Source organism: Sitodiplosis mosellana, unplaced genomic scaffold (assembly GCF_009176505.1).
Source record: "Sitodiplosis mosellana isolate CC-2019 unplaced genomic scaffold, AAFC_SMos_1.0 Smas_scaffold_6165, whole genome shotgun sequence".
In the NCBI taxonomy this organism is placed as follows: Eukaryota; Metazoa; Arthropoda; class Insecta; order Diptera; family Cecidomyiidae; genus Sitodiplosis; species Sitodiplosis mosellana.
In genome coordinates this window covers 4,982,901-5,007,329 of record NW_022601406.1, presented here as the reverse complement: position 1 = coordinate 5,007,329, position 24,429 = coordinate 4,982,901, and the positions used below count along the sequence as shown (strand labels likewise).

General features: G+C 37.7%; 5 protein-coding genes across 21 annotated transcripts in view; 3 read left to right on the top strand and 2 right to left on the bottom strand.

The window, feature by feature from the left end:
- Positions 1 to 3,213, top strand: part of LOC129574768 (uncharacterized) — a 3,953-nt gene extending 740 nt beyond the window's left edge. Inside the window, exons 2-4 of the mRNA XM_055457230.1 lie at positions 1 to 2,243; positions 2,305 to 2,575; positions 2,643 to 3,213. The exon at positions 1 to 2,243 is cut by the window's left edge and continues 36 nt beyond it. Coding sequence (XP_055313205.1) covers positions 2,187 to 2,243; positions 2,305 to 2,575; positions 2,643 to 2,758 — 444 coding nt within the window. The 5' untranslated portion in view covers positions 1 to 2,186 and the 3' untranslated portion in view covers positions 2,759 to 3,213. The remainder of the gene's footprint in view (positions 2,244 to 2,304; positions 2,576 to 2,642) is intronic.
- On the bottom strand, positions 3,150 to 7,574 carry LOC129574764 (succinate dehydrogenase [ubiquinone] flavoprotein subunit, mitochondrial). Its single transcript, XM_055457221.1, has 8 exons — positions 6,992 to 7,574; positions 6,634 to 6,900; positions 6,215 to 6,350; positions 6,024 to 6,128; positions 5,445 to 5,868; positions 4,207 to 5,133; positions 3,972 to 4,122; positions 3,150 to 3,864 (listed from the first exon to the last, which is right to left on the bottom strand). Exons 2-8 carry the CDS (start codon positions 6,685 to 6,687, stop codon positions 3,688 to 3,690), a joined length of 1,974 nt encoding a protein of 657 aa, XP_055313196.1. The 5' UTR covers positions 6,688 to 6,900; positions 6,992 to 7,574; the 3' UTR covers positions 3,150 to 3,687.
- Positions 7,286 to 10,991, top strand: LOC129574765 (porphobilinogen deaminase). Of its 5 annotated transcripts, none has more exons than XM_055457226.1 (5): positions 7,286 to 7,392; positions 8,313 to 8,442; positions 8,679 to 8,751; positions 8,927 to 9,196; positions 9,284 to 10,991. In XM_055457226.1, the coding sequence occupies exons 2-5, from the start codon at positions 8,341 to 8,343 to the stop codon at positions 10,540 to 10,542; spliced, it is 1,704 nt and encodes a 567-aa protein (XP_055313201.1). In that variant the 5' UTR covers positions 7,286 to 7,392; positions 8,313 to 8,340; the 3' UTR covers positions 10,543 to 10,991. The 5 variants fall into 5 exon arrangements, with proteins under 5 accessions (XP_055313201.1, XP_055313197.1, XP_055313199.1 ...); XM_055457222.1 differs by having other exon boundaries at positions 7,357 to 7,578; XM_055457224.1 differs by having other exon boundaries at positions 7,362 to 7,473.
- Positions 10,992 to 12,335: 1,344 nt separating this feature from the next.
- LOC129574769 (40S ribosomal protein S12) overlaps positions 12,336 to 24,429 on the bottom strand; it is a 13,991-nt gene continuing 1,897 nt past the window's right edge. The window contains exons 1-5 of one of the 3 annotated variants that reach the window (XM_055457231.1): positions 13,509 to 13,566; positions 13,409 to 13,440; positions 12,997 to 13,128; positions 12,689 to 12,893; positions 12,336 to 12,497 (exon numbers count right to left, since the gene is read on the bottom strand). In XM_055457231.1, the coding sequence (XP_055313206.1) occupies positions 12,435 to 12,497; positions 12,689 to 12,893; positions 12,997 to 13,128; positions 13,409 to 13,425 (417 nt within the window). In that variant the 5' untranslated portion in view covers positions 13,426 to 13,440; positions 13,509 to 13,566 and the 3' untranslated portion in view covers positions 12,336 to 12,434. Of the gene's footprint in view, positions 12,498 to 12,688; positions 12,894 to 12,996; positions 13,129 to 13,408; positions 13,441 to 13,508; positions 13,567 to 24,429 lie in introns of those variants that run through there. The other 2 variants (XM_055457233.1, XM_055457234.1) reach the window with 2 other exon arrangements.
- The window catches only part of LOC129574762 (uncharacterized), an 11,899-nt gene continuing 3,242 nt past the window's right edge, over positions 15,773 to 24,429 (top strand). For 2 of the 11 annotated variants that reach the window (XM_055457217.1, XM_055457213.1), the window contains exons 1-4: positions 16,430 to 16,879; positions 18,892 to 21,401; positions 21,596 to 23,018; positions 23,201 to 23,336. In XM_055457217.1, the coding sequence (XP_055313192.1) occupies positions 19,146 to 21,401; positions 21,596 to 23,018; positions 23,201 to 23,336 (3,815 nt within the window). In that variant the 5' untranslated portion in view covers positions 16,430 to 16,879; positions 18,892 to 19,145. Of the gene's footprint in view, positions 15,956 to 16,396; positions 21,402 to 21,595; positions 23,019 to 23,200; positions 23,337 to 23,507; positions 23,743 to 24,429 lie in introns of those variants that run through there. The other 9 variants (XR_008688730.1, XR_008688729.1, XM_055457215.1 and 6 more) reach the window with 8 other exon arrangements.

Below are 24,429 nucleotides of genomic sequence, written 5' to 3'. Positions count from 1 at the left end.
TGGTGGATATACTCATGGTCAACTTATTAATGTTCAAGTTTCAGTTAATAATATAACTTTAGATCCGTTAGATCATTTCGTTATATATATTCTAAGAGTGAGTTACCTTCAGTTTAGTAAACTTCAAGTACGGCAAACTGATTGTTTTACATTATATCATAGCAAACGACTTATCATCATAAGTCGAAGTACAGTGAAAATAAAAGAACTAGACTCAATATTGTACAAAAGCGGACTATGGCCAATTGGAAATGTGAACGGTAAGGGAGATGGTCTAGTTATGAGACGGGTTTTGTTTTAGATTTAAAAAAAATTCTGTGGCTTTCAAAAATGAAAAGTTAGAGTTCTATCATGTAGCTTATGTGCAGACGCAACTTTTTTCCGATGAAAGTTTATTGATTCCAGTTATTCGAAAAAAACTTTGACCAATTTTGTGAGGACTATTTTTTTGGCCCCAAAAAAATTTTGGTCCAGTTATGAGACACCCAGAAAAATTGAATACAAGTGGATAAATATGAAGGAAACTCATCATAAAATGTTCAAATATTATTCTTTATTTATTATAAAGACCTTCAATGGCTAAAATAAAGAAAATTGGGCCTTTAATGGCCTTACATGACAAGGAAATAACAATTTTCATTCATCATCATCATCGAAATCCTCGTCTTCTTCTTGTTCCATGTCACTGTCGCAGTGTTTGCAAGTAAAGAAGCTTGCACGCATGTCAGCGCATTTCAAGTGAACTGGCCGCTTGCATACGTTGCATTGGATGGAATTTTCAGCGGTCAATTTGTTTGGTAACAGCGTCAAACAAATGATGCAGAAGTCCGTGTCTTCATCGGACGGTGGTGATTTTTCAGTTCTACGGCGCTTGGGCGGTGGTGTTGCTTTTGATGTTGCTCTCTTCGGTGCTGTTTTCTTAGGGGTTGGCTTCTTTGGCGTTGCTTTCTTTGCTGCTTTTTCCGCTTTCGTTGCTGCTTTTTGCGCTTTCGCAAGTGCCTTTTGCTTCAAAACGGACATGGTTTCCGGAGAAGTCAATTCAGCACTTTCCATCGGTTTTCGTCCACGATTCGACTTTGGTTTTGGAGTTTTGCCTTGTAGAGGGCCAACCGCATCCAAAACCGACGAAGTGTTGCTTGCAAGAGACATTAGTGACACCGAGCTGGATAGTTCAGAGGGCTGTCACTGTTGCAATATCATCAAAATTGTCTGCAACTTTCTTCACGTAGCGCTGTAAGGTGCTTTTATCTATTCCATGTTCTTGGGCAGTCCTTCGAATACCTTTCTTCTCCACTATACATAATTTAATGGCTTGCAACAGCGCAAAAGGCACGCACAGTACATAAGAGCTAATGCTATAATGCAGTAAAAGTCAATTGATGCGCATAAGTAGCGCCACCTCTAATGATTACGGAGAGTTACCATAAGTCGTATGCAATTGATGTTGAGAAAAAGAAGAAGAAGAAACAGACATTCTATTCATTTACATTGCAATAATGGCAATCAGTAGAGATGGTGCTCATGTGCAGATCATATCACTGTTACAACCCTTCGCAACAGCGCATCAAAATTTTCGACCACCTTATTTCGACTAGGCTTAGCCTTTTTTGGAGGAGACATGGCTGAAAATCCGAGAATATTAGTTAAAATACAATTGTAATTGCATATAAATGCGTTTTGACAACAAAAATGACAAAATATGACGTTTCTATACGCTTTCAGTGCAAAATCTAGAGTGTCTCATAACTGCGCAACACGGTGTCTCATAACCGGATCGAGACGCCATTTTGAACATTACTCACAAAAAATTATCCACAACACATAATCGAACAATCCGAACTAGAATCACAAAATATAATCAAAATACAACATTTTAATGCATTACACTCACCTTTTTAACTTGATTTTCACAAAAAATTGGCACTATGAAAAATATTCCAAATCCTTTTTTCACACGATTTTCAACACGATGTTTGGTGCGTATACAAGCAATGCGTCTATTCACTTCGGTGTTCGCCTAAAAACTGGCGGACATCGAATAAAGAACATTGACAGTTCTCATACCAACACTTCCATAGCGTATGACAGAAATAATTGACTGTCTCATAACTGGCGCTGTCTCATAACTAGACCATCTCCCTTATGCATGTGAAACTTTCCCAGCTGAAAGTATCAAAGTGCCAGCAATGATTCCACCAACAGATGAGACAAGCAAAATCATCAAAATTAAATACTTGATTTCGGTAAGTACCACATCCTTTCCGAATCTCATTCGTAAAAATATTCTTTTGATTCATTTTGTAGATAAGAGCCATGTCCAATACCCGTTATGGTTGTGTCGGTATGGTTGATTTACCGATAACGATAGGAACTATACCGTTTGGAGGTAGCACATCAACCATGATCGTCTCCCCTCAGACAAGAAACGTTCCCAGTGCTCCACCTATTGCTCTAGCACATGATATTTGGCCATCGGAACCTCGGCTAATGGAACTTTCAACTCCCGCATTTCCAGATGATGATACGGTAACGATTCGAACATACGCCAGCACACTTTCTCCATTCCCTGAAGATGGTAAGTTTTTGATACATAACAACATCAATTTCTAACATCGAATGAAACTTTTACAATTTTCCACAAGATTTCGATCTTCCAACCTACGAAGATGCTTTATTAATGGATGATGAAATCGACGTCAATCTGCAGAGTATTGAAGACTCCTTTGCCCAAATGCATGTCAAATCAACGAAAAAATAACAACAGAAAATCTGTTCCATTTATTCTATTGATGGTTTTACATTTCAAACGTTTAGAATTAAGTGAGAAAATCGAAGAGACTTCTTTATCAATCAGAATGCTACCTCATTTATAAAAAATTTACTGTATTTTAGGACGTAAGTGATATATGTTAACATTGAGCTAAAATGAATGAAAATCTTGAAAATTTCAAAATTGAATCGGTTACGTTTCATTCAACGATCTAATCCGAAAAAACAATTGATTATTTTTCATTTTCAGAAATTTAGTCAGTGTACTCAATCAGTGATAGAGTCAATCACTGTATCTCGATCATTTCAATATATTGAAATATACATGACCACCTCATAACTAATCTAATAGACAAACAACAGAAAATGAAAGGCAATGGTTCGTGTTCTAGAGAAAAAATTGTATTAAAAATTAATCGAAAATTACATAAAATCAAATGTGAACTTGTTTTTGCGATTCGTTTCATTTCTGCTCAGCTATCAAGATTGTAGGAGGTATTTTGTGTTGGAAATCATGAAGAAAAACAAAGAACATCTAAACTGAGTTTACTGCGAACAACATCTCTTTTACGCTAACAGCAATTCGTACACGAACGAGTCAGTGTGACGGTTGGTGTGAGTGAGACAGGATTTGACAGCAAACAATTTGGTTGTATCAGTTTAAATGTTCTTTTATACACAGCTGGAAACGAATTTATCTATTTATTGGACTGTTTTATTTTTATGTTCGTAAACTGAACGGTCAGTGGATCGCAGGTAAACGTGTGATGTTGAATTTAATATCCATCGGCAAAAAAACACAATATCATTGAACGGAAAAAAGAATCGAAAGAACATTTGCGGCAAAAATTTTGACTCATTTGTGTTGTTGTTGTTGCTGTTGTTGTTATTGTTGATAAATAAAAACAAAAAATTGCTTTAGTAGGAACGAATGGCTGGTGGCACCGTGTGCATTTCTTCGTCGAGTGTCTTATCGATAACTAGTCTATATTTAATGCTAACATCTCCAGATTCGTTGATCCAAAGCAGAGTGTGTTTGCGCCAGTGTTCGTCGATTGATTTCTTCTGTTGTCCTTCAATTGGTTTCGAATAATCCTGCAGTCATGGAAGAGAAGGAAATCAAATCAATGAAGATACGAAATTATGTGTAATGGAAATTAAAATAGGAGAAAAACAAAAAGTCCAAAGAGAAATCCACTTACGTATTCATCGATACGAGTTTTGTAGTCTTCGCGAGCGTGAGCACCACGAGATTCCTTACGATTTTCGGCACCATAAATGGTCATCAGAGCATTTTGCAACAGATTTTGCAACTCTAATGTTTCAATCAAATCTGAATTCCAAACAAGAGATCTGAAAATAAGCAATGAACATGTTTGAATTTACTTTGCAAATTCTCAAGCAGAGAAATGAGCGCTTGTACGCTAGCACACTTACTTATCGGTAACTTTAATATCGGCGAATTCTTTGTAGATTTCGGACATTTTCTCGCAACCTTCTTTAAGTACAGGGCCATCACGGAATACAGCTGCATGATTTTGCATCGTGCGTTGCATTCTCAAACGAAGATCAGCCGTTGAAACCGTGCCATTTTTGTGCAATAAATAATCTAAATTGGCTACGGACGATTCACCAGCACTATCCGGTAACTCAGGTACTTTTTCTCCTGGCTTATGTTTAGCTGCAATTGTTTTAGCGCATCCACGGCCAAACACAACCAAATCCAACAATGAATTGGCACCCAATCGATTGGCACCATGCACCGATGAACAACCTGCTTCTCCAGCTGCATACAATCCCTCAACAACGTTATCGTTACCATTTTGATCGATGGTTAAGCATTCGCCTCGCCAATTCGTTGGAACGCCTCCCATATTATAATGTACGGTGGGTATAACGGGGATTGGTTCACGGGTCACATCAACGCCGGCAAAGATCATGGCCGTTTCCGAAATACCTGGCAAACGCATTGCCAATTGCTCGGGTGGTAAATGATGCAATTGCAAGAAAACGTGATCTTCGAGTGGTCCAACACCACGTCCCTCTCGGATTTCCATTGTCATCGAACGTGAGACAACATCACGAGATGCCAAATCTTTGGCAACCGGGGCGTATCGCTCCATAAAACGTTCACCTTTAGCATTGACCAAGTAACCACCTTCACCGCGACAACCTTCTGTAATCAAACATCCAGCACCATAAATACCCGTCGGATGGAATTGCACGAATTCAAGATCTTCGCATGGTAAATTTTGTCGGGCAACCATTGCTGTTCCGTCACCGGTGCAAGTGTGAGCCGATGTACATGAAAAGTATGCACGACCGTAACCACCCGTCGCCAAAACTGTGCTGTTTGCACGGAATCTGAGTGAAAGAGGATCGGTTGAAAGTTTTGATTAGAAACGATTGAAAGAGAAAAAAAATTGTTGCAAAATGAGTAAGAAAAGGTGCCAAAATATGAAAATTGGATGATTTAAGCTACTAAATTTTGCTGCATTTAAATTATTATTTTTATTTTTTTTAAGAAAAAGAGTCATCCACCGTAAAAACCACCAAATTGAATGTTTTTCATTCGGAAATGGTTGATTTTTTTTCTATGTTAAATGATTCAATTTGAATCTAAGAATCTAAATTGAGTTATGAATAATCCGAAAAGAGGCGAAATTCAAACCTACCGATGAATAGAGCCGTCTTCAAGGCAAATGGCAATGACACCGACGCATTTTCCATTTTCCATAAGCAAATCAAGTGCGAAATATTCGATGAAATAGTGGCAGTCATAGTTCAATGACTGGCCATACAATGTGTGCAACAGTGAATGTCCAGTTCTGTCAGCGACGGCACAACATCTATGCGCTTGTCCTCCTTTGCCATAGTTATAACTCTGACCACCGAAGGCACGTTGATAGATTTTACCTTCTTTGGTTCGTGAGAATGGCATACCATAGTTCTCCAACTCAATGACAGCCTTTGGCGCTTCACGTGTCATATAATGAATGGCATCCTGATCACCGAGCCAATCTGAACCTTTAACTGTGTCATAACAATGGAATTTCCAATCGTCTGGTTCCATGTTTCCCAATGCGGCATTGATACCGCCTGAAAGAAAAATGCAAAAATTATTTCTCGAACTTTAGTTGTTAATCCCAACATGGGCGCCTGATTGAATTGAATGACCATTGACAATTAATTTAAAAAAAAAAATGGTTCGACAAATTTTTTGTGAAAAAACTAAAAAAAAATCATGCATTTACCTTGAGCAGCAATGGTATGTGAACGAGTTGGGAACAATTTTGTGATTACGGCAGTTTTGAAGCCTTCAGCGACTAATCCGAATGCAGCCCGCAAACCTGCACCACCTAAAAATACAATGTAGCCCATCAAACCAAAAAATCAAAGAAAATTTCAGCCAAAAAAAAGGCACACAAAGAGGATGCCCACTTACCAGCACCAACGACAATGGCGTCGAAAGCATGGTCAACGACTTTGTACTCATTGGAAATGGCATCAGAAGAGACTTTTGCATTGTGTTGACCAGAGGAATAATGTAAACTCTTGGCACCGACTGAACTTGCATTGATCTGCAACAAAGTAACCAAAAACCATTAACGCTCGTCTTTTTTCTTGTTAATTTTTATTTTTTTTTGGAAAAATTCACTGAATTTTAAAAAATTTCCCATTCAATTGAATTTAGATCGAAAAAAATGTATCCAAAAAACACGGGGAAAAAAACTTGTAAAGATGAGAAAAATTCACATCGCAATAGATTACATAATGTGTGCACATAAGATAATCGATTGCACCATTTAAAAATGATATAAAATATAAATGACTGGGAAAATGCCTAAAATTCGGATAGTTTACCATTGACTTAGCATTTTTGCTAAGAACTTGAGAAATCCTCATCAGTGCACTCATGATGGAATCACCTAAAATCCGCACCAAGAGTTCTTATTCAAAATATTCACTATTTCAGCAATGTGGGAAAAATAAAGTTTCCGTGTTTTTCTTATTTCATGCGATTTCGTTTCGCTCGTATTTGTCACGCACATAAAACTGTTCATCTGCTTTAGTATGGATCTGTGTGTCTGTCGCTTTCGTGTAGTTTACGATGCATACACGTAGAAACATCTAGAATACATCGACAATTGGGTAAAAAATGCTTTGAGAACAGGCAAACTGACAAGCAGTAAATGTGATAAATAATTTGGATATACACAACTGTGTCTACTTTGGCATATGTCAAAGTGTGTGCGTGTGTCTCGTGACATTTTATACATCGAGCGCGCACTTGTTCAAATTGTGATGACATTGCTGCTGCGTAATTAGTTGGGGTTTTTTCAAATTTTTGGCCAATTTTCGTTTGGAACATGATAAATTTTCCATCAAATTAAAAGCTAAGATTTTGGATAACCAAAATGTACCACATTTGGTCACCATGTCAAATCGAGATTGAACGCACTATTCGCATCGTTGCATTGCGTTTCTAATATGCGCAACGGATTGGTGTCGTTGAGTTCGACTTGCGTTAACCGTGTCATGCGACCCTGTGTATTGAAAGTATTTGACTATGATAATAATTTTTTCAGTGTTCAGCTGAGCTGGTTGATATCGAACCGAGAGGTATGCAGTGTGTGTGATAACGTTGAGCCGTGTGAGTGTGCACGCGACGTGGTTACACAATTCAACCGATTGTAATTGAAAGTAAAAGTGCACTAATTTCTTTATTATTTTTGGACGCCCCTTTTTCGGAGTTTTAAACGGTGACAAGACTTCATCTCGAGCTTAACTGAAAACACGGAAAACACTGTAAGATTGAGACAGAGACTGATCACAACTGTTGCTTGAATGTACAGTCGGATCAATGCAAAACCAGTCGATCCGTCGGCCTATTAAAAATGCATTAAGCCCAGCTAGCCATACCGTTTTAATTAGCATATAAATTGATATTCTTCCTCAATCAGTTCCGTGTGCCCAGTACTAGGCAATGCGATTATCATTTGCCATCGAAACATCGACAATGACAATAAATAACACGGAACAATCACCCTCTTCGTGTATTCATTCAATTGACCATTAACATAAATGACAAAAAAAATGACACTGCGTATGAATACAATTCCAGCCACTTCGATTTCGGCTTGTGTCAATAGCCCCTACAACTCAAAACGCATACATTCGCATGATTCGGTTTCTATGTATTGGACAATTTTGTTTTTCTCTCGTATTTTAGAAAGTATCTACTAATTGTCTAGTCATTTGTTATACGCTACTAGTTCTCTTAACGTACATGCCATTTAACATTTAAGAGCTGCTAACACGTTGAACTATTTTCGACCATGAATTCAATGAATAGCGGCTGCAATTGCAAACCGATTTGCTTTTTAAGCTAATAAAGTACCACCATTTGGCATTCCGTAAACGATTATCGCAAAACTGATTTTATCTCTACTTTCAAATTTATTTTATATTTCACGAGCTAAAAATTTGTATTTGGTCACGAAAATTGTTTTAGCTTAAACGCAGTATTTTGCCTTTTGCAGCAAGAAATTCTTGAGTAGCAGCCACAGCATGAGTTCGACCAATGACTCTACACCGAGTAACGAAATACCGGATGGAAATGGGTCAACCAAAGACATGAAAGTGATACGAGTCGGATCAAGAAAAAGCGAAGTAAGTTCATGAATACACGTTTCTTAACGAAATCTTTAATACTTTAACATTTTTTTTTATTCAACTTAATTCGAAATGTGCCTGGTTTTATCAGAGACATGTTCCAAGTTTTTGCAAAAAATTGCTTCATCATGTCGAGCAATTTAATAGCACTTTTTTTATCAACAGAAAAATCATCAGTTTAAAGATAACATTGTTGTTATTAAAAATCATGTCGTGATTTCGTGTATTTTCAGCTCGCCCTTGTACAAACCAACCATGTCATTGCATTGCTTAAAAAAATCTATCCCCATCAAAAGTTTGAAATACGTAAGTTAAAATGTGGGAAAAATAAACGATTCAATATATTATCATTTTTCGATAAGAGTCTTAAGTTGAAAATGCGATTAGAAAACAGAGAAAGGATTTTGTTCGTTATCGATTCGAATCCACCCTTAAAAATTAAAACAAATAATGCTAATCCAAATATTTCAATGTTTTGCAGATAAAATGACAACGATGGGAGATCGAGTGTTGAATATTTCGTTGCCGAAAATCGGTGAAAAGTCACTATTTACAAAAGACTTGGAAGATGCACTTCGCAATGGGATCGTTGACTTTGTGGTGCATTCACTGAAAGATTTGCCAACGGCATTGCCCGATGGAATGGCAATCGGTGCGGTGTTGGAGCGTGAAGATGCTCGAGACGCTTTGGTTTTGGCGAAACAACACGAAGGGAAATCATTCAAGACATTACCTGAAGGATCGATCATTGGTACTGCTTACTCTTAGTATTTCCATTTAAATTTGAAATTAATTTCCAAATGAAACTATGTACTCAAAATACCATTCCATATTCCAGGCACATCGTCACTTCGTCGGACGGCACAGATTTGTCGCCTCTATCCACATTTGAAGGTGCAAGATATTCGTGGTAATTTGAATACTCGCCTGGCCAAATTGGATGCGACCGATTCAAAATATGCTGGCATTGTATTGGCGCAGGCTGGTCTAGTGCGTTTGGGTTGGCAACATCGTATAAGCCAAACGATCGAACCCGATGAATTGTTGTATGCGGTGGGTCAAGGTGCATTGGCCGTTGAATGTCGATCGTCTGACACGAAAATCTTGTCGATGCTTCAAAAATTGGTATGTCATCAAACGCAGTGCCGTATTTTGGCGGAACGAAGCTTCCTAAAGACGTTGGGCGGTGGTTGCAGTGCACCGGTGGCCGTTCATTCAATTTTATCGAAGCGAAAGAGTATCGATGATGAAAAAATATCCGCACACGGTGAATATAAACTTGAAGTCATTGGTTCCGTATGGAGTTTGGATGGAAAAACGGAAATTCAAACAGAAAATTCGTGCAATTTTAATATAAGCGAAAAAGATGATGAAGAAGAAGCAGATGCAGTGCCATCGAAACGAATGAAACTCTCAGTTGACGTTGGTGATGACAATAAATTGAGTGGTGACAATCCAAGTCCACCGCAAATTGTCGATCATTCGCAACTCAATTTCAATGCGAGTGCATCGGATTCGAATCAAAATCTGGACATTGCTGGTTTATTGAATGTGCATAATGATGCATTTAAAAAATGTCCATACTCATCGTTAGTACAAAATAAAACGGAAATATCGACAAAAGCAGCTGATTCAGGCAGTGATCCAGCATTGAAGTGTCCTTTAGATTTCAACAGGGTGGGACAAGATGTTATGGGTCAATGTCCGTACTTCGATTCGATAAATAGCATTGAAAATGTGACCAAAACCTCTAGTACATGCGGTGATTGCCCATTTAAAAATGACTGTGCTAGTAATAAATGCAATTCATTAGCAGAAAGCTCAACTAAGACTAAACCAGACATTTCGAAATGCCCATTCTTAGCATCATCCTCCACACCAAGTACCTCAAATACCTCAAACACCTCAAACATTGACTTATCGAATGAAAACGCAGTCGAAATGCTATTCTGTGGCCTTTATCCACACCGTTGCTGGCCGATGGATGTGTTCGAAAAATGTGAACAACTTGGCAAAGATTTGGCATCACATTTAATTGAAAAGGGTGCTCTAGCGGTGATGGAATGTGCTCAGAATGAGATTCGCAAAAAAGCCTAGGGTTACAATCAATAAATTAAATATCGTATTCAATCGATAGCTAGATACAAATCGGTAGTGGAATTTAGTATAATTAAATGGTGCACCAGATATTCCTTTGAAAAAGGAACAAAACCTTTTTACTGATACAGATCGACAGAGTAGAGACAGAGTACCTATAGAAATGTGTCGACATTTCACACGCTATCGTTTCATATTTAAATGTTGGGTTTATTTTTTATTTGTACATACGTTTAAGCACAATTTAATACGTTTTGTTAACATTCATCAACAAATTATTATCATGTGAAAAAATTTATATATAAAGAGAGAACAAACAAAAAATTTGTTTAAAAAAAAGAGAGAAAAATGTGAAAATTCATGTAGAAAAAAAATACTGGGAAAAATCATACGAACAATTGTTTATGCGATTTTTAATAAAACAAACTTGGAATATGTTTTTCTTAAAACTTGAATTTTAATTTCATTTCATTTTCAATTGTGCATAAATTCTCCCACTGAACTCGTTTGAAAAAAAAAAACATGGAAAATCAAACGAGATTGGTTTGAAAAAATAAATTTGTTTGATACAGAAATATGTGAAGAAATTATATTCACTTGTAATTGTAACACAGCCAGCTCTCTCAATTTTTGGTCATAATCGTTTTTGGATGATGTTTCTTCATTGAGTGGGATAGTGTGAGAGATAGAATGGAATGAGATGCACGAGACCTCGGACCTGCATCACTAAAGCAGAATGATCCAAAACGTAGCAAATCGTAGAGAGTAAATGAGTAAGAGTAAGAGTTGACTTAATTCTTGCGGAGAGCTTCAATAGTCGTCGCCACATCATGGAGAAGGAAAAATAAAACATTTTCTGTTTAAGAGCTAGTGAATGGTTGTTCTACAAAAGCAAAAACGTAAACAAATGCAAAATCAATTTCTGTTGAGTAGCCAACGCGTTGAATTTGTTTTTGTATTGACATGTGAACATTTCGGTGGAATTAAAGTGTAAGACGATGCTTGGCTTGCCTCAACAACAAAATTATATTGAATTCGTATTTGTTAGTTTTGTTTTCAAAGATTTTCATTAATAATATTCCATTTAAACGATCACATATCCATAGTGGATTGTATGTGTTCTATATATAAGTTTGAACCGTTGGTTTTTTACATAAAATATTTAAATTTGAATGTCAAGAAAATATATCAAAATACTTAGCATGGAAATGTTATTCAAAATTCGTTAAAATACAGAATAAAATTTGAGGCGGTAGCTCATTCAAATGCGATGGCCGTTTAAAAACATTGACAGACCACGTGTGTATATTGTATGGTAATTTGACAGACGTTTGCATAGTCACAGGGTTGCTCAAAAATGTGTTTGGAATGAATTTTTGGTGGCACTTTCATGCAATTCGGAACATTTCCCCGGACCACCTGAAGTAGAGATCAATTTTAGATTTTATGGCTAAAAATGCAACTCATCACTTTTGGTGCATATAAAATAGACGAAAGAGCTAAAACACTTGATCAAATTAGAGTAAACATAACCTCCTCATGTGTACCACTTGAACAAAGCGAACATACTTGCCTTTTGAGTCCAATGAATCACGTGAAACTTTGCTAAAAATGTGAATAATAAACAAAATGCGTGGATCGGTCTCAGGTGAGTTGATTTGCCAACAAAACAAATATTCCATATTTAATCCGATCACACACGAATCATTCACAAAATAATCATTTCTATCGCACATGAACACACTAAAAAAAAAACAACAACATCATCACACTCGAATGAAAAGACGGTTGAGTTTGTCTCCTTTTTTTTCTCTCAAAACGGTTTTAATGAAGAAGTTACACAAATGCCATTATTTCTAATGTACATATTAAAACATTGTGGTTTGTTTTGTTTAGCTTTGATTGCGGAGATGTTCTTTGACAACATCCAAAGCTGGGGTCTCTTCTCCAAAGTCCTAAAATGTGAAACAAACAAAAAACACACAGGGCACAATCAGAAAATGTTCAATAAAACATGCTGGATAATTTTGAAGATTGCTTCGTTTCCAAACATAAAAGAGAGTACGATATTTGTTGGAAATGAAAAGCATTTGAAAAACAATGTAGATCGAGCAGGCAAATGTGAATCTTAATCACACTAATTTACCTTGATTACAACGACGGAGCAACCGCAAACCTTGCGTGGTTTGCCTTCTTTGTCGATTTTGCACAAACCGCTCCATTCGCCCAATTTTTTGTTTGAATCCACACGGATCAATGGGATTTGATGTTCGTTGCACAAAGCGGTGATCAATTTTTTGTATTGTGGCTCTTCGCAGCTTTCAGCCAAGATAGCCAAAACGGCTTGACGACTGTTTGAAACAAGGAGAACAAAAAAAGACGGCGAGATTTAGATAAAAGAAAGTGACATCATTGCGGCGGTTATCCATTTGGTTGAGCCAATGGTTAACTTACATGTCGAGCGCTTTGCAAGCTTGGTGGATACCACGTACCAAACCGTTGGCAATGAGGGCCTTCTTCAAGACTTCTTGCAATGCTGTGTTAATATCCATTGGACCACCAGCAACTGGGGCGACTGGAGTTTCACTGTAACGAGACACAAACACATTGTTTACCACACACCATTCCCATGACAAATACATATTTTCAATGGAAAAATATTGAATGCATCTTCCATTTGCGGCTCATTCATTCATGAGCTCACTCGTTCCATTCGATTTATGTTGAGTGTTTCTTTTTTTATTCACAACAAATTCAATAGCATTGTTGCATACACAATGCCGAATGGTGATGATACACGGGTGAACGGATCGTATCAATCAATATTTTTGGAAAAATTACAAAAATCACCAATAAATACACTTACACTTCAACGTCCGACATTTTTTATGATTTAGCCTAGAAACAAAGAATCAAAATCAATGGATTAATTCCAGAAATGACTATGGATGATCGAGAATATTTACGATTTTTTACGGACTTTAAAAAAATTCACTACGAGTCGTACCTTTGACAACAGGAAAAGAAAGAAGGAGCTCAAAGTGACAAGAACACCGCTTAGCAATGGCGAACACATTGGCGACATTGAACATGTGGCGAATTCAACAACAGCGACATCATCAAACTGTCAAATGGACAACACCATCTAGCGAGTAGAATGTGAAGTAAAGAATGTTGGTATCGTAAATAGATTCAACGAATGGTATTCAACAGCGGTTGTTTTATTTTTTTTTTTCTTGACATTTTTCCTTTTAAATCGCATACTTCAATAATAGATTATTTTTGCATCTAACCCTAGAATTTCTTGGTGTTCCTGTCTCATTTCTTTTTCTTCTTCTTTAATCGACATTTAAACATTGAGAAAGCATCAAATTGAATAAATGAATTTTTGAGTACCTGAATTGTCTTTACCTGAATGAAAGAAAGCTGTTTCTAATTGTCCTTTTTTCGCGTTGTTTCGAAGTAATGCGATTCGGCTCAAGACAAGATAATAAAATTTAGAACAGATTTTTTTTGTTTCTTCACTTAAGTGGTGAATTCAAAATTATCGGTTTAAATTCAAAGTAAACTCAAAACTTTTGTATGAAAAACGCAATTTGAATGATTTTGTATGAGTCAAAAAATGGTTTATTACGATTTTCTTCAACACAATATTTATTTGATTAAATTCTTCCGGTGTGAAATGATGGAAAAAGCATAAACCGTCTGTTGGTGCATAGTTTCCCCAAAACATTCGATAATGTATTATTATTGAATGTCTGAAGATTATTCACTGGCGTCATCATTTTTGTCGTCTTGTATGCGAGCATAACACCTAGGAATCTCTTGATTTAAATGAAGTATTTCTTAATCTTTACAAAAGTTTCATTCTTTGATTGAGTAGTTTGTCATTCAATATTCTGGAAACAAATATTTATCTTTTCTTCAAATGATATTTACTTATCTCTGTTTAAATTTACCTAGAGAAATGGCAATCTGCTTTCTACCGACTCAACAAGTAAGTCACTAAATTTCTGTGCAAGATCTGTTTTAATCTTCATACAAATTTGATCATTTTTCACATAGTACAAATTCAAATTGCTATATTTTTGAAATTCATGAATATTTTTTGATGAAACCTATGTGATTTACTATTGAAACGTTGTAGAAACTATGCACAAAATATCAAGAGTGCAGGTGTTTCCGAAATATGTTAATGAGTCCACCAAAACTGGTCAATTGTATGAAAAATACCTAGTGGTTCCAAACTTTTGCACGGTAGTGTACATATATCCTCTATTATCATCTTTGTTCTGATCTTTATTTCTTTTTATGTGTGTGTCATATTAAAAAAAGCTTGTTTTGTATATTATGAAACAGGATAAAACCAAGGGCAAGGCGATAACTAGTAACCAGTCAATCAGATCTTCACCTGCAATCATAAGTTAAAGTGGTAGCAATAAAAATATAGGAGCCGTATTTGCGGCATTTATTGCTATTTTGCTGCGTCTCCTGTTTCTTTAAACTTGGCGCTTGGTCATCAGCTCGCGGATCTAATGGCTTCATGTGTATCGTGCACAAAAACAGCAACAACAACAACATATCCATCCCCAACGGAACCATGATCAACGCATATGTTTATGGTTATAACCATCAACCTATGAACCGCATGTTTTTGCATAGTTTTCTTTCGAATAATTTGAATAAATCACTTCAATTGCCACAAAATTTAAGTATGAAACCAGTGTTTCTGTTTTGCAACTTGTACCGAATTAGCAGGTATTGTTGTCGAATTTATGCTATGGATTGTTCATCATTGTCATCTTCGTTTACAACTTGTTCACTTCTCATTGAGGAACAAAACCACGAATTTCGAAAGTCTCTGTAGTATTTTATTCATAGAAAAAAGCTCAAAGGAATGCTATGTCTTCACATGTGATATTTATGCTAAAATAATGTAGACTTGATTCGATCATTTATTGAAAGGATATTTTTTTCAATGTTTTTTGTGAAATCTTTATTCAATTTTGATCTTTCTCCCAAGCATGCACCAATTCAAATATTCGGATGTAGAAATTTCCTTGTTCACATCGGCGAAAAATATACCCGTCTTTCCAAAAATTGAAACTGAGAGCGAAAAAAAACAAACACTCAAAGTGACAAGGGCATCGCTTACGCACCGGCGAAAGTATACGGCGAAACTATCAATTTGTCAAATGTACAACACCATCTAGCAATGCAATATGAAATTAGTGCGAATGAAATTCAATTGCAATTGCATTGGTTTTTCATGCCATTTCAAATGATTCAGTGCAACTTTTCCTTCTGACTTTATTTTATGATGCTGCTTCGGCTATAAAAATTAGGGAAAAGAACAAGTTCAGCAAATATTTACCTTTTGAGTGTAGAAGTCATAGAATTTCGTTTCGGTAAGGTAATGAATTGATTTTTCTGTTTTGTTTTTGCTTAAACGGGAAATAAGATCAATTTTACGGTATAAAAATAGAACAATGTCGGTTTTAGTGTCAAAAACGGTTTTATTTAGATTTTTCCCAACAAAACAATCGTTTGTTTCCTAAGGTTGGTCGAAATTACGAGAAAACCCAAGGAATCCATACGTTTATCGGAAACTGAATCAGTGCTCTCTTTCCATACAGATTTTTGAACTGAAACCTATGTTTCCGTTTTGCCAATAAGAATTAAATTCGCAGGTGTAGTTGCTTGGAAATTTTTGCTGCTGTTTTCTCCCCCTTCTCCTGTGTTTTATTTGATTTCAAACCGTGCGTTTGAATATGCGAGAATGTCTGTGGTAATATTTGTCGAATGAGAATTACCGCACTAGTATGCGTTACGCATCGTCTGTCAAAGTCAGTAAAGCAAGTGACTGGCCCCGTAAATGCAGAGAGTTATTTTTTTTTGTGGTTGTATATCGTACCGTCAATGTTGACGGCTTGCTCGAAGAGCAAAAAAAAAACTATACACACAGCGAGAGAGATAGTCCATTTAAGAAGAGAAACGCGCACAGTCCGTATCGTCATATAATAATAGTAAAAATAGAAAGGGTTCAAAACGAAAGAAGAGAGCAGAAAGAAATAGAAGAAAAATATGTTAAAACAAGCAGTGAAAATTCTTCGATTTGTGTATATACGAGATGGATTTGAATGCCAAATTTCAATGTTAAAATGAGCATTTGCCAACACCGAAATTTAATAAACATAAACAAAAGAAGAAAAATGAGTGTGTTTTGGTTCGGTGATAAATGAACAAATCCAAATGAATGGAGTCCAAGAATTTTATTGTTCTTGGAACCAGAATATAAAAGTGGTTAGACAGAAAATCCGCATAAAACTGTTCCTTGGTAAGAAAAAAAGTTTATTTTTTTCGAAATTCTCGACAGACAATAAGTGTAATACACAATCAAGAAGATATACAAACAAAAGAGTCACCCGTTCAATCAAGTGCTCGGTTCAGTGATTTTGCTGCATCGAAGAGTCACTGAGCTAAAAAAAACCAAAAAAAAAACGTAAAATAATAACAATAGCAATGTGACCAGAGAGTGAGAGCATATGATTGGCAACGAGTGAATGAGATAGGCTGCACTGAAATAAAGACATACAAAACAGCAACCTTTTTACAGCCGAGCAAAAATAGAATGGGGCTAAACTGAAACGGAATTTTCGAAATAAAATCAAGTATATTGAGTGATTGAACAGAAAATTATTCGCTGAATGTATTTTCGCTCAAAGTAAATTGTGTGTGACAAGAGAGTAAACAGTAATTGCCGATTTCAACACACACACACACACACACTCTCAATACCGAATTGGAAAATCACCAAAAAAACCCAGCGAAGGAAAAAAAAGTAACAGAAACTAAATAGTAGCAATAGCAGCAACAACAATAGCAGCCAACAAACGGAACGTCAAAGTGATTTTTTACCGAAAAGGCCTCGAGGTTGTAAGAGTGAATGATCGGAATTTTATGTGAAGCATAATTAAGACGAAGGAGAATACACGACATTTAAAGCAGTAACAACAGCAGCAGAGGAAGAGAGACAGAGAGAACGAAACAGGCAAACACATATTTTCGGGTTGACACATCGGACAATGTGTACCAATACACAAACAACAATACACACCTCAATAGCACAGGCCGATTTATCCGTTTTACCAAACACACAGCATAATCATTGAATAACCAAAGTGAGACAGAAAGAGAGACAGAGAGAAAGAAGAACGAAATATTGTTATTATTATCATCATCAGAAGCGTCGTTTGTGTGTCGTTCGTCATTTTTTGTTAGCTATCGCTGTTATTTTCTGCTGTTATTGCTATTTTACATTTCACACACGGAACAAACGGATTTTGTCATTGGCAAAAAGCAGACGATCCGAACCATTCAGTTCCGATTCCGAGTCAAGTTTATTTTTTGTTGCTTCTCTCGTCTTATTATTATTGGTCGCGTGCGATTCGCACTCAACAACAACGACGACGACGACTACGACAAGAGCCAGCCAGTCAATAGTATATATCAGCCGTGTATCACTTGAAAATCGCGTCTGGGGACAAATATTCAATAGATTGTGGCACATCAAAAAGTTAAACAAACGTGTATCTAAACAACAAATATCATCGCCTGTTTCGCACACACCACATCCAGTATATTTGACAAATGACATCACTTTGCAAGCGAAACGCACGGTGCAAGAAATAAAAAAGCAGAAATAAAAACCACACACACAGAGAGAGACAGTTTTGAGGACAGTTTTCGTTTTGTGAATTGTTGGATGACAAAATACGTATGTTTTGTGTGACCAAATTAGTGGCAATTAATTAGAGTCAGTTCATTTTAGTTGTGCACACGTAACAACAAATATTTTTTTTCGCGTCTTTATTTATCCAATTTTATTTGCGCGCTAGCAACATTGATTCATGTGAAGTGTATGTGGCTGGGTTCAATCATCGTACACTCGGTACGTTTCAGTGAACTCATGAAAACAACCTGTAAATTGGCAATTGAAAGACGATTTTCAAGTCAAACAACGACCGAGAAAAAACAACACACACACACACACACACATCGAATTCTCGCGCACTACATTTTCATTGAGAGAAAAACGAGAGCAGCAAGTGCAAATCGAATCGGTTGGATGTACAGTGCACGGAAAGTGTTGATGACATTGATCATAGTTTGATTTTTTTTGTGTTCGTTCTCTTCGCGTTCGAATATACATCGCATGCCAATACATTCATGGGACATTCAGTCGTTACCTTGCACTTTGCAAACTGATCGCTCTGTGGCAGTCAGTGCAGATGTATGTGTGTGAGTATGTTTATGTGAAAACAAAGCGACATTCATACCATTAAACAGATACCTTTTGTTTCGTGCGGTTTATACATTACACTTCACCTGCTTTTTATGCAGTAGTTATTTTGTTGTTTCGGCTTTTATCATTTGTGAAAAAACGAAGTCAAGTGAACTGAAGATAGTACAGCGCTGTGTAAATCAAGAGTATACACATAAATCAAATCCAAAATAACACGAAAAAAAAAAACATAAAAATAGAATAAGTCCATGTGAATAGGAGCAAATGTGAATTGAATTGATGTGAAATTTGATACAAAATGGATGAAACGAGTGCAGCCATTGAGCAAATCACAGCCGCAAAAAATAATAAAGCGGCCGATGATGCTCGGGAAAAGGCAGAGCAAATAGCAGCTGCAACGGCGGCTGCTGAAATTGAAAATCAATCGGAAAAACATGATGTGTCGCCGGAGAATTTGGAGAAAAATAGTAGCTGTGACATTACACCAAATGATGATTTATCGACCAGTGTGACGACAACCAGTGAAACACCAAACAACGAAACTTCCAATTCAATGGTTGACAAAACGAACGATGACAAATCCGATGCGAAGAATAAAAGCACTGGATTTGCATTTACAATTGATTTCAACGAAGGCAAAGCGATTGATAATCGCAAATACAAGGAAATCGCTGAGCGTTTTCAGCATCGACAACAACAACAGCAAGAACAGCGGCGACATCGTCGAGGCGTATCATTATCGAAATTAGATGACTCCCGAAAGTCTTCGACATCGTTAAATATGGAAAATGGCCAACATGTGACGTCGGTCGATGATTCAAATGTTTTGACAACGGCAAAGACGACAGCGGTGGCCGCAAAACCGCCATTCAAGCAACGGAGCAATCGAATCGGGCCGGAAACCGATGTAAAAAGTGATGAAAAATGTGATACAAAAGTGGTGTTGCGACGGCCACGGCCAACAGCCGCTCCACCCACAAATTGTAAAGACTCATCGAAACGGCACAGTTGGAGCCCAAGGTCAAGTCTAAATTATGATAAAATACCGCAGTTGCCTCCAGAACAAATCTCAAAAGATGAACCGCCAACCAAATGCATGGAAAATTCGACAACCAGTTTTCAGCCAAAATCAACGATTTTACAACGTGCTTTGGAGAGTAATCCATTGCGACCGTCGTCTAAGGGAAGTGCCAAGGCGACGATTAAATCGACGACGACGACGACGACGACGACGCCGACGATTAGTTGCGGTAAGAAGGCGATGCGCGATCATGTTGTCACCGCACCATTGGAGTACGTAAGAAATTCGGATGACGAAGGCTCAATCGGTGATGCCAGTCAAGCCACCTACACACTCGACGGTGATAACTATACCGAAGAGGAAAAAGAACGCATGAGCATCGACAAATTGGGTAAACGAAATTTTGATTTATCCATTGAGTCACGAACACGTAACGATTTAAATCGAAACTATACGTCGGCCTTGAAGAATGTATTGCAACCGAATTATTCGCGCGATATAAAATGCGAATCAAAGTACAGTCAACGAACGTCTGTCGAACATCGGGAACATTTAGCGAAAACTGCATCATCAAAAACGACCAAATCCTATTTGGATAAGTTAAAAACACGCGTCAAAACGATTGGCGATCGAACATTTCACAAGAATACAACGAAATCAACACCGGCCACGACCAATGAGAAATTGATGAATCTGCAAGTGGTGCGTACAGACGATTCGTCACCAGTTCATACCGATCATGGTGTGTTTACCAGCATAACGGCGTGTGGTGTTTTGAATAAACAAAACCTAGAACCAGCCAATAATTTTCCAGCCAGCGTCAATCGCAAACATAGTCTGACCAAATTTCAAATCGATAGCTCGGAATATATTCAACCAAAAGTTGACGATGCACTTATGAGCTCGTACACCGATTATGAAAAAGCCAAACATCATGAATATAAACTGAAAATTTTCTCAACCGTTTCGTCGTATACATCATCTGGGACGTCACCAGTGCAAACCGATGATGATAATTTGAGTGTGGAATGCATCGATGATAAACCGATTTCCATCAAAACGGCACCAACGAAAAATGACTGGATTCAAGAATGGGCGAAAAATGCACGACGACGCAACAATTTACTGGCTAGCTCAGCAACTGCATCGCCGAAAATGCAACACTATTTGAAAACCGGTTCGGCACGATCAAAAGTAGCACAATTACAAGGTAACAATGATCGAATGTCACAGAGCTATGACACCTATTTCAATAACGCCGATCAAGAACAGCAACAGCAGCAACAACAACAATTCGGTGATGATGTAATGGAAGATAGCAGCGACGAGTGTACCGCACACACGTCACGATCGATCGGACGCAATGCATCGAATGCCAAGACTGAATTTACAGCCGTCGATGACCATAAAACAAGTACAGCAAACACAGTGCTTCGGCCACCAATTAGCCCAACTAAAATTCCATCACCAATGCACTCACAACTCAGGGCCAGGAGCTCAAGCGTCAACAGAAGCTTCCGCAATAGTAACGCAGTAAGTTTTTTTTTCTTCGTAAATTTCCCTAAAAAAAAAAGATTTTCCCAAAATTTTGATTTTTAAAAGAAAAAAAATCCTAAATTTCTTATTTGATTAGTTCAAACTGAACAAATCTACTGAAAAATGATTCTTTTTGCCTTGAAAAACGATTTTTTTCGGTATCTAACTCCATCATTCGATTTCCATTCCAGGATCTCGACAATTTAGATACGGAAATGTACTTAGAAAAGACGGCCGCGGCAATATCATCGTTGCAAAAGATTCACCGTAAAAAAAACTCACCGCAGAGTCCATTGAGTCCGATGCGAAAAACGGCACCGACCGATTTTGCGACAGCCCCATCGATAACGGTACGCAATAATTACGAAAAATCGGTAAACTTACGACCGTTGCACCTGCACAAACGCAATTTATCGCTGGATGTTTCGCATAATATGGCGAAAAGTAAAAATCACGAATATTATGACTCAAATGAACTGGTAAATGCACGAGAATTGAAAGAGCACCTGGGCAAACGGCACACTCGTCACAATTCATATGAAAATAAGCAAATTCAATTGCCCAGTCCAAAGCATGGTGATATCGATCAAACAATGTCACGAGCAACATTTATCGAACAACAGCGTTTGTTGAACAAATACTTTGCGGATTCGGAGCATCATCATCATCGTCAGCAGCGTGCGGGTGGTGGTGATGAGCATGCGCGCCGTGCGAGCTGTGGCGACAATGCAATTGGATCACCGATACGTCGTTCAAGTTCATTTTGTAATCGAAACATTGCGAATATCATGCCGATGAAGGCAACCACACCGACCGCAACGAAAAAGCCAATGAACCGTCGCATTACGTTGGCAGGTAATAATAATTCATTGCAAAAATCGGCCAGTAGTTCAAGTTTCAAGAAACTGCAAGCAGCCGCAGTGGCAGCAGCAACACCAGCATACCAGCAGCATTATGCCCAGAAGGAAAATGAAATGTATTATATAAATGGTCGAGATAATTTGCAAACGACACATGGTGAATTGCTGTATTCATCGGATGAATCGGACGATGTAAACAGTACGACCGGCGAAAGTTGTGGCCGCTATGAATCGGACCGGCAAGCATCTGAACCGCCAATTTCGCATACACGCTATAACAAGGCGTTTCTCATGCGAATGGAACAGAATAAGCAAATTGCAAGCGGTGGTAATAAAGGTGTGGTCGCTTGTCCAAACACTCCTGAAATGCCGCGGCGTGCCAACAACCAAAGAGCCTCATTCCGTGATCCCACCTCAATGCCACGCGACTCAAGTTTGTCACGCATGAAACAGGATCTGCCGAATTTACAAACGACCAAAAAATCACTCACACAAGCCGTGTCCAAGGATAGCAGCAGCAGCACCAGCAGTGTTAGCAAACGTGTTCTTCCAAAATACATGGACATATCGAAATATAAACCGGTACAAGGGCAGAGCTTTTTGAAGCGCGACGAATCCAAGAGCACGCTGATCAGTCGGAATGAAATTCGGAAGAGCCCTAGTGCGATCGGCCTAAGCAAAGGTGACCCGATGAGAACCAGCGGACGCGTTAAATCGGCTGGTGCTAAGCCAAGCACACCGATTTGTACGAAAGGTAAGATGAAACGTCTCTTCACGGACAGGAGAAGAATTTTGGAGAAAAGGAGACATTTTTGGTTGGATTTTGGTCAACATTTTCAATTAATTTTGTTCTTGACGAACAAATTTCTTTTTCGCACCAGCGCCTGACTTTATTCTTCCCAATTTCTCCCACAAACTAATCAAATCATTCCATAGATACCAAGGCGCGAGAGCAAGAGTTGGCCATGTGGCGAAGACGTGCAACTTATGACCCGATGAAGGCAGCCGCCGAGGGACGAAAGAAACAAGAAGAAGCGAAAAAATCGGTCCAATCAACTAAATTTGGTGATAGGTATGTATCCATCTAACTCTGTCACATTTTTCCTTCACAAATCCCTCAAATTTCTCTCTTCGACCATAAATTGTTTGGGATTTTTTTTATTTATCTCAATCTCGAATCAAATTGTGTGCTCAAATCAATTAATACCGTTCATTTTGATTTTTATCACCGCCCAAAACGAAGTTGAAGAAGATGAGGCTGACTTTTAAACTGAAAACTGCCCCAACAAACAAAAAATCGAGACAAACGAATTTCAATTCAAAATCCAAAGAAAAAAAAAAGAAATTGTACTTAAAACCAAATTCAACGTACCGAATTTAAGAGAAAACAAACCAAAGAATAAACGAAACGTTATGCATTGATTGTAGCAATGAACGAACAATGCCAAGCAAAACGAATAAACCAAAAAGAAATAACGGTAATCATGCAAACCCTCCCGCTTTCTTTGCGTACAAATCATATTTTGGATGTATTCGTTGCTATTCCTGTTTGCTTTTGTGTCGTGTGCAAAAAAAAAATTCATTTTAATTTATGTTTTATTTCAATTTTCGATTCGACAAATGCGAAGCATTCAACAACCACAAACAAAATCAATCGCCAATTCACATCACATCTCTCTCATCAATCTCTCTGTCGCTTTTGTTATGAAGCAAACACCGAACAACTGCTTGTGATTACACCCAAACTCAAATTTACATACATCATTTTCGTTTTTTATGTGCATTTCATTCGGGGATAGGTAACTTGGCCGCCTAACTTTTAGCCGCCGACGGAAAATTGCACTTGGCCGCTGGCGTCCAAAAGTGATTTTCAAAAGTATTACTCTTGGCCGCCGGCGGCTAAAAGTGATTTTCCGTTGGCGGCCAAGCGTAATATCAAAAATACCTTTTGGGCGCCCGCGGCTAAAAGTCGTTTTTAACGGCGGCCAAAAGTTTATATTGAATATTACTCTTGGCCGCCGGCGGCCAAACGCATTTTCAGTGGTTTCCAAGCAGAATGTAGAAAGTGCGTTTTTCTAGACCTTGTGCTCTCTTGTACTAAACTGAACTATTCATACTAAAATGTGAAAAATGGTACGGTCAGCAACGGTCAGAAGTACCAGAGG

Bases quoted from the DNA above. Each gene is read 5' to 3' on its own strand.
- LOC129574765 (XM_055457226.1), top strand. From the start codon at position 8,341: ATGAGTTCGACCAATGACTCTACACCGAGTAACGAAATACCGGATGGA. The intron at 8,752-8,926 runs GTAAGTTAAAAT...AATGTTTTGCAG, and splicing joins CCATCAAAAGTTTGAAATAC to ATAAAATGACAACGATGGGA. The intron at 9,197-9,283 runs GTACTGCTTACT...TCCATATTCCAG, and splicing joins ACCTGAAGGATCGATCATTG to GCACATCGTCACTTCGTCGG.
- LOC129574764 (XM_055457221.1), bottom strand. From the start codon at position 6,687: ATGAGTGCACTGATGAGGATTTCTCAAGTTCTTAGCAAAAATGCTAAG. The intron at 6,129-6,214 runs GTAAGTGGGCAT...TTGTATTTTTAG, and splicing joins CGCCATTGTCGTTGGTGCTG to GTGGTGCAGGTTTGCGGGCT. The intron at 5,869-6,023 runs GTAAATGCATGA...TTTTTCTTTCAG, and splicing joins ACATACCATTGCTGCTCAAG to GCGGTATCAATGCCGCATTG.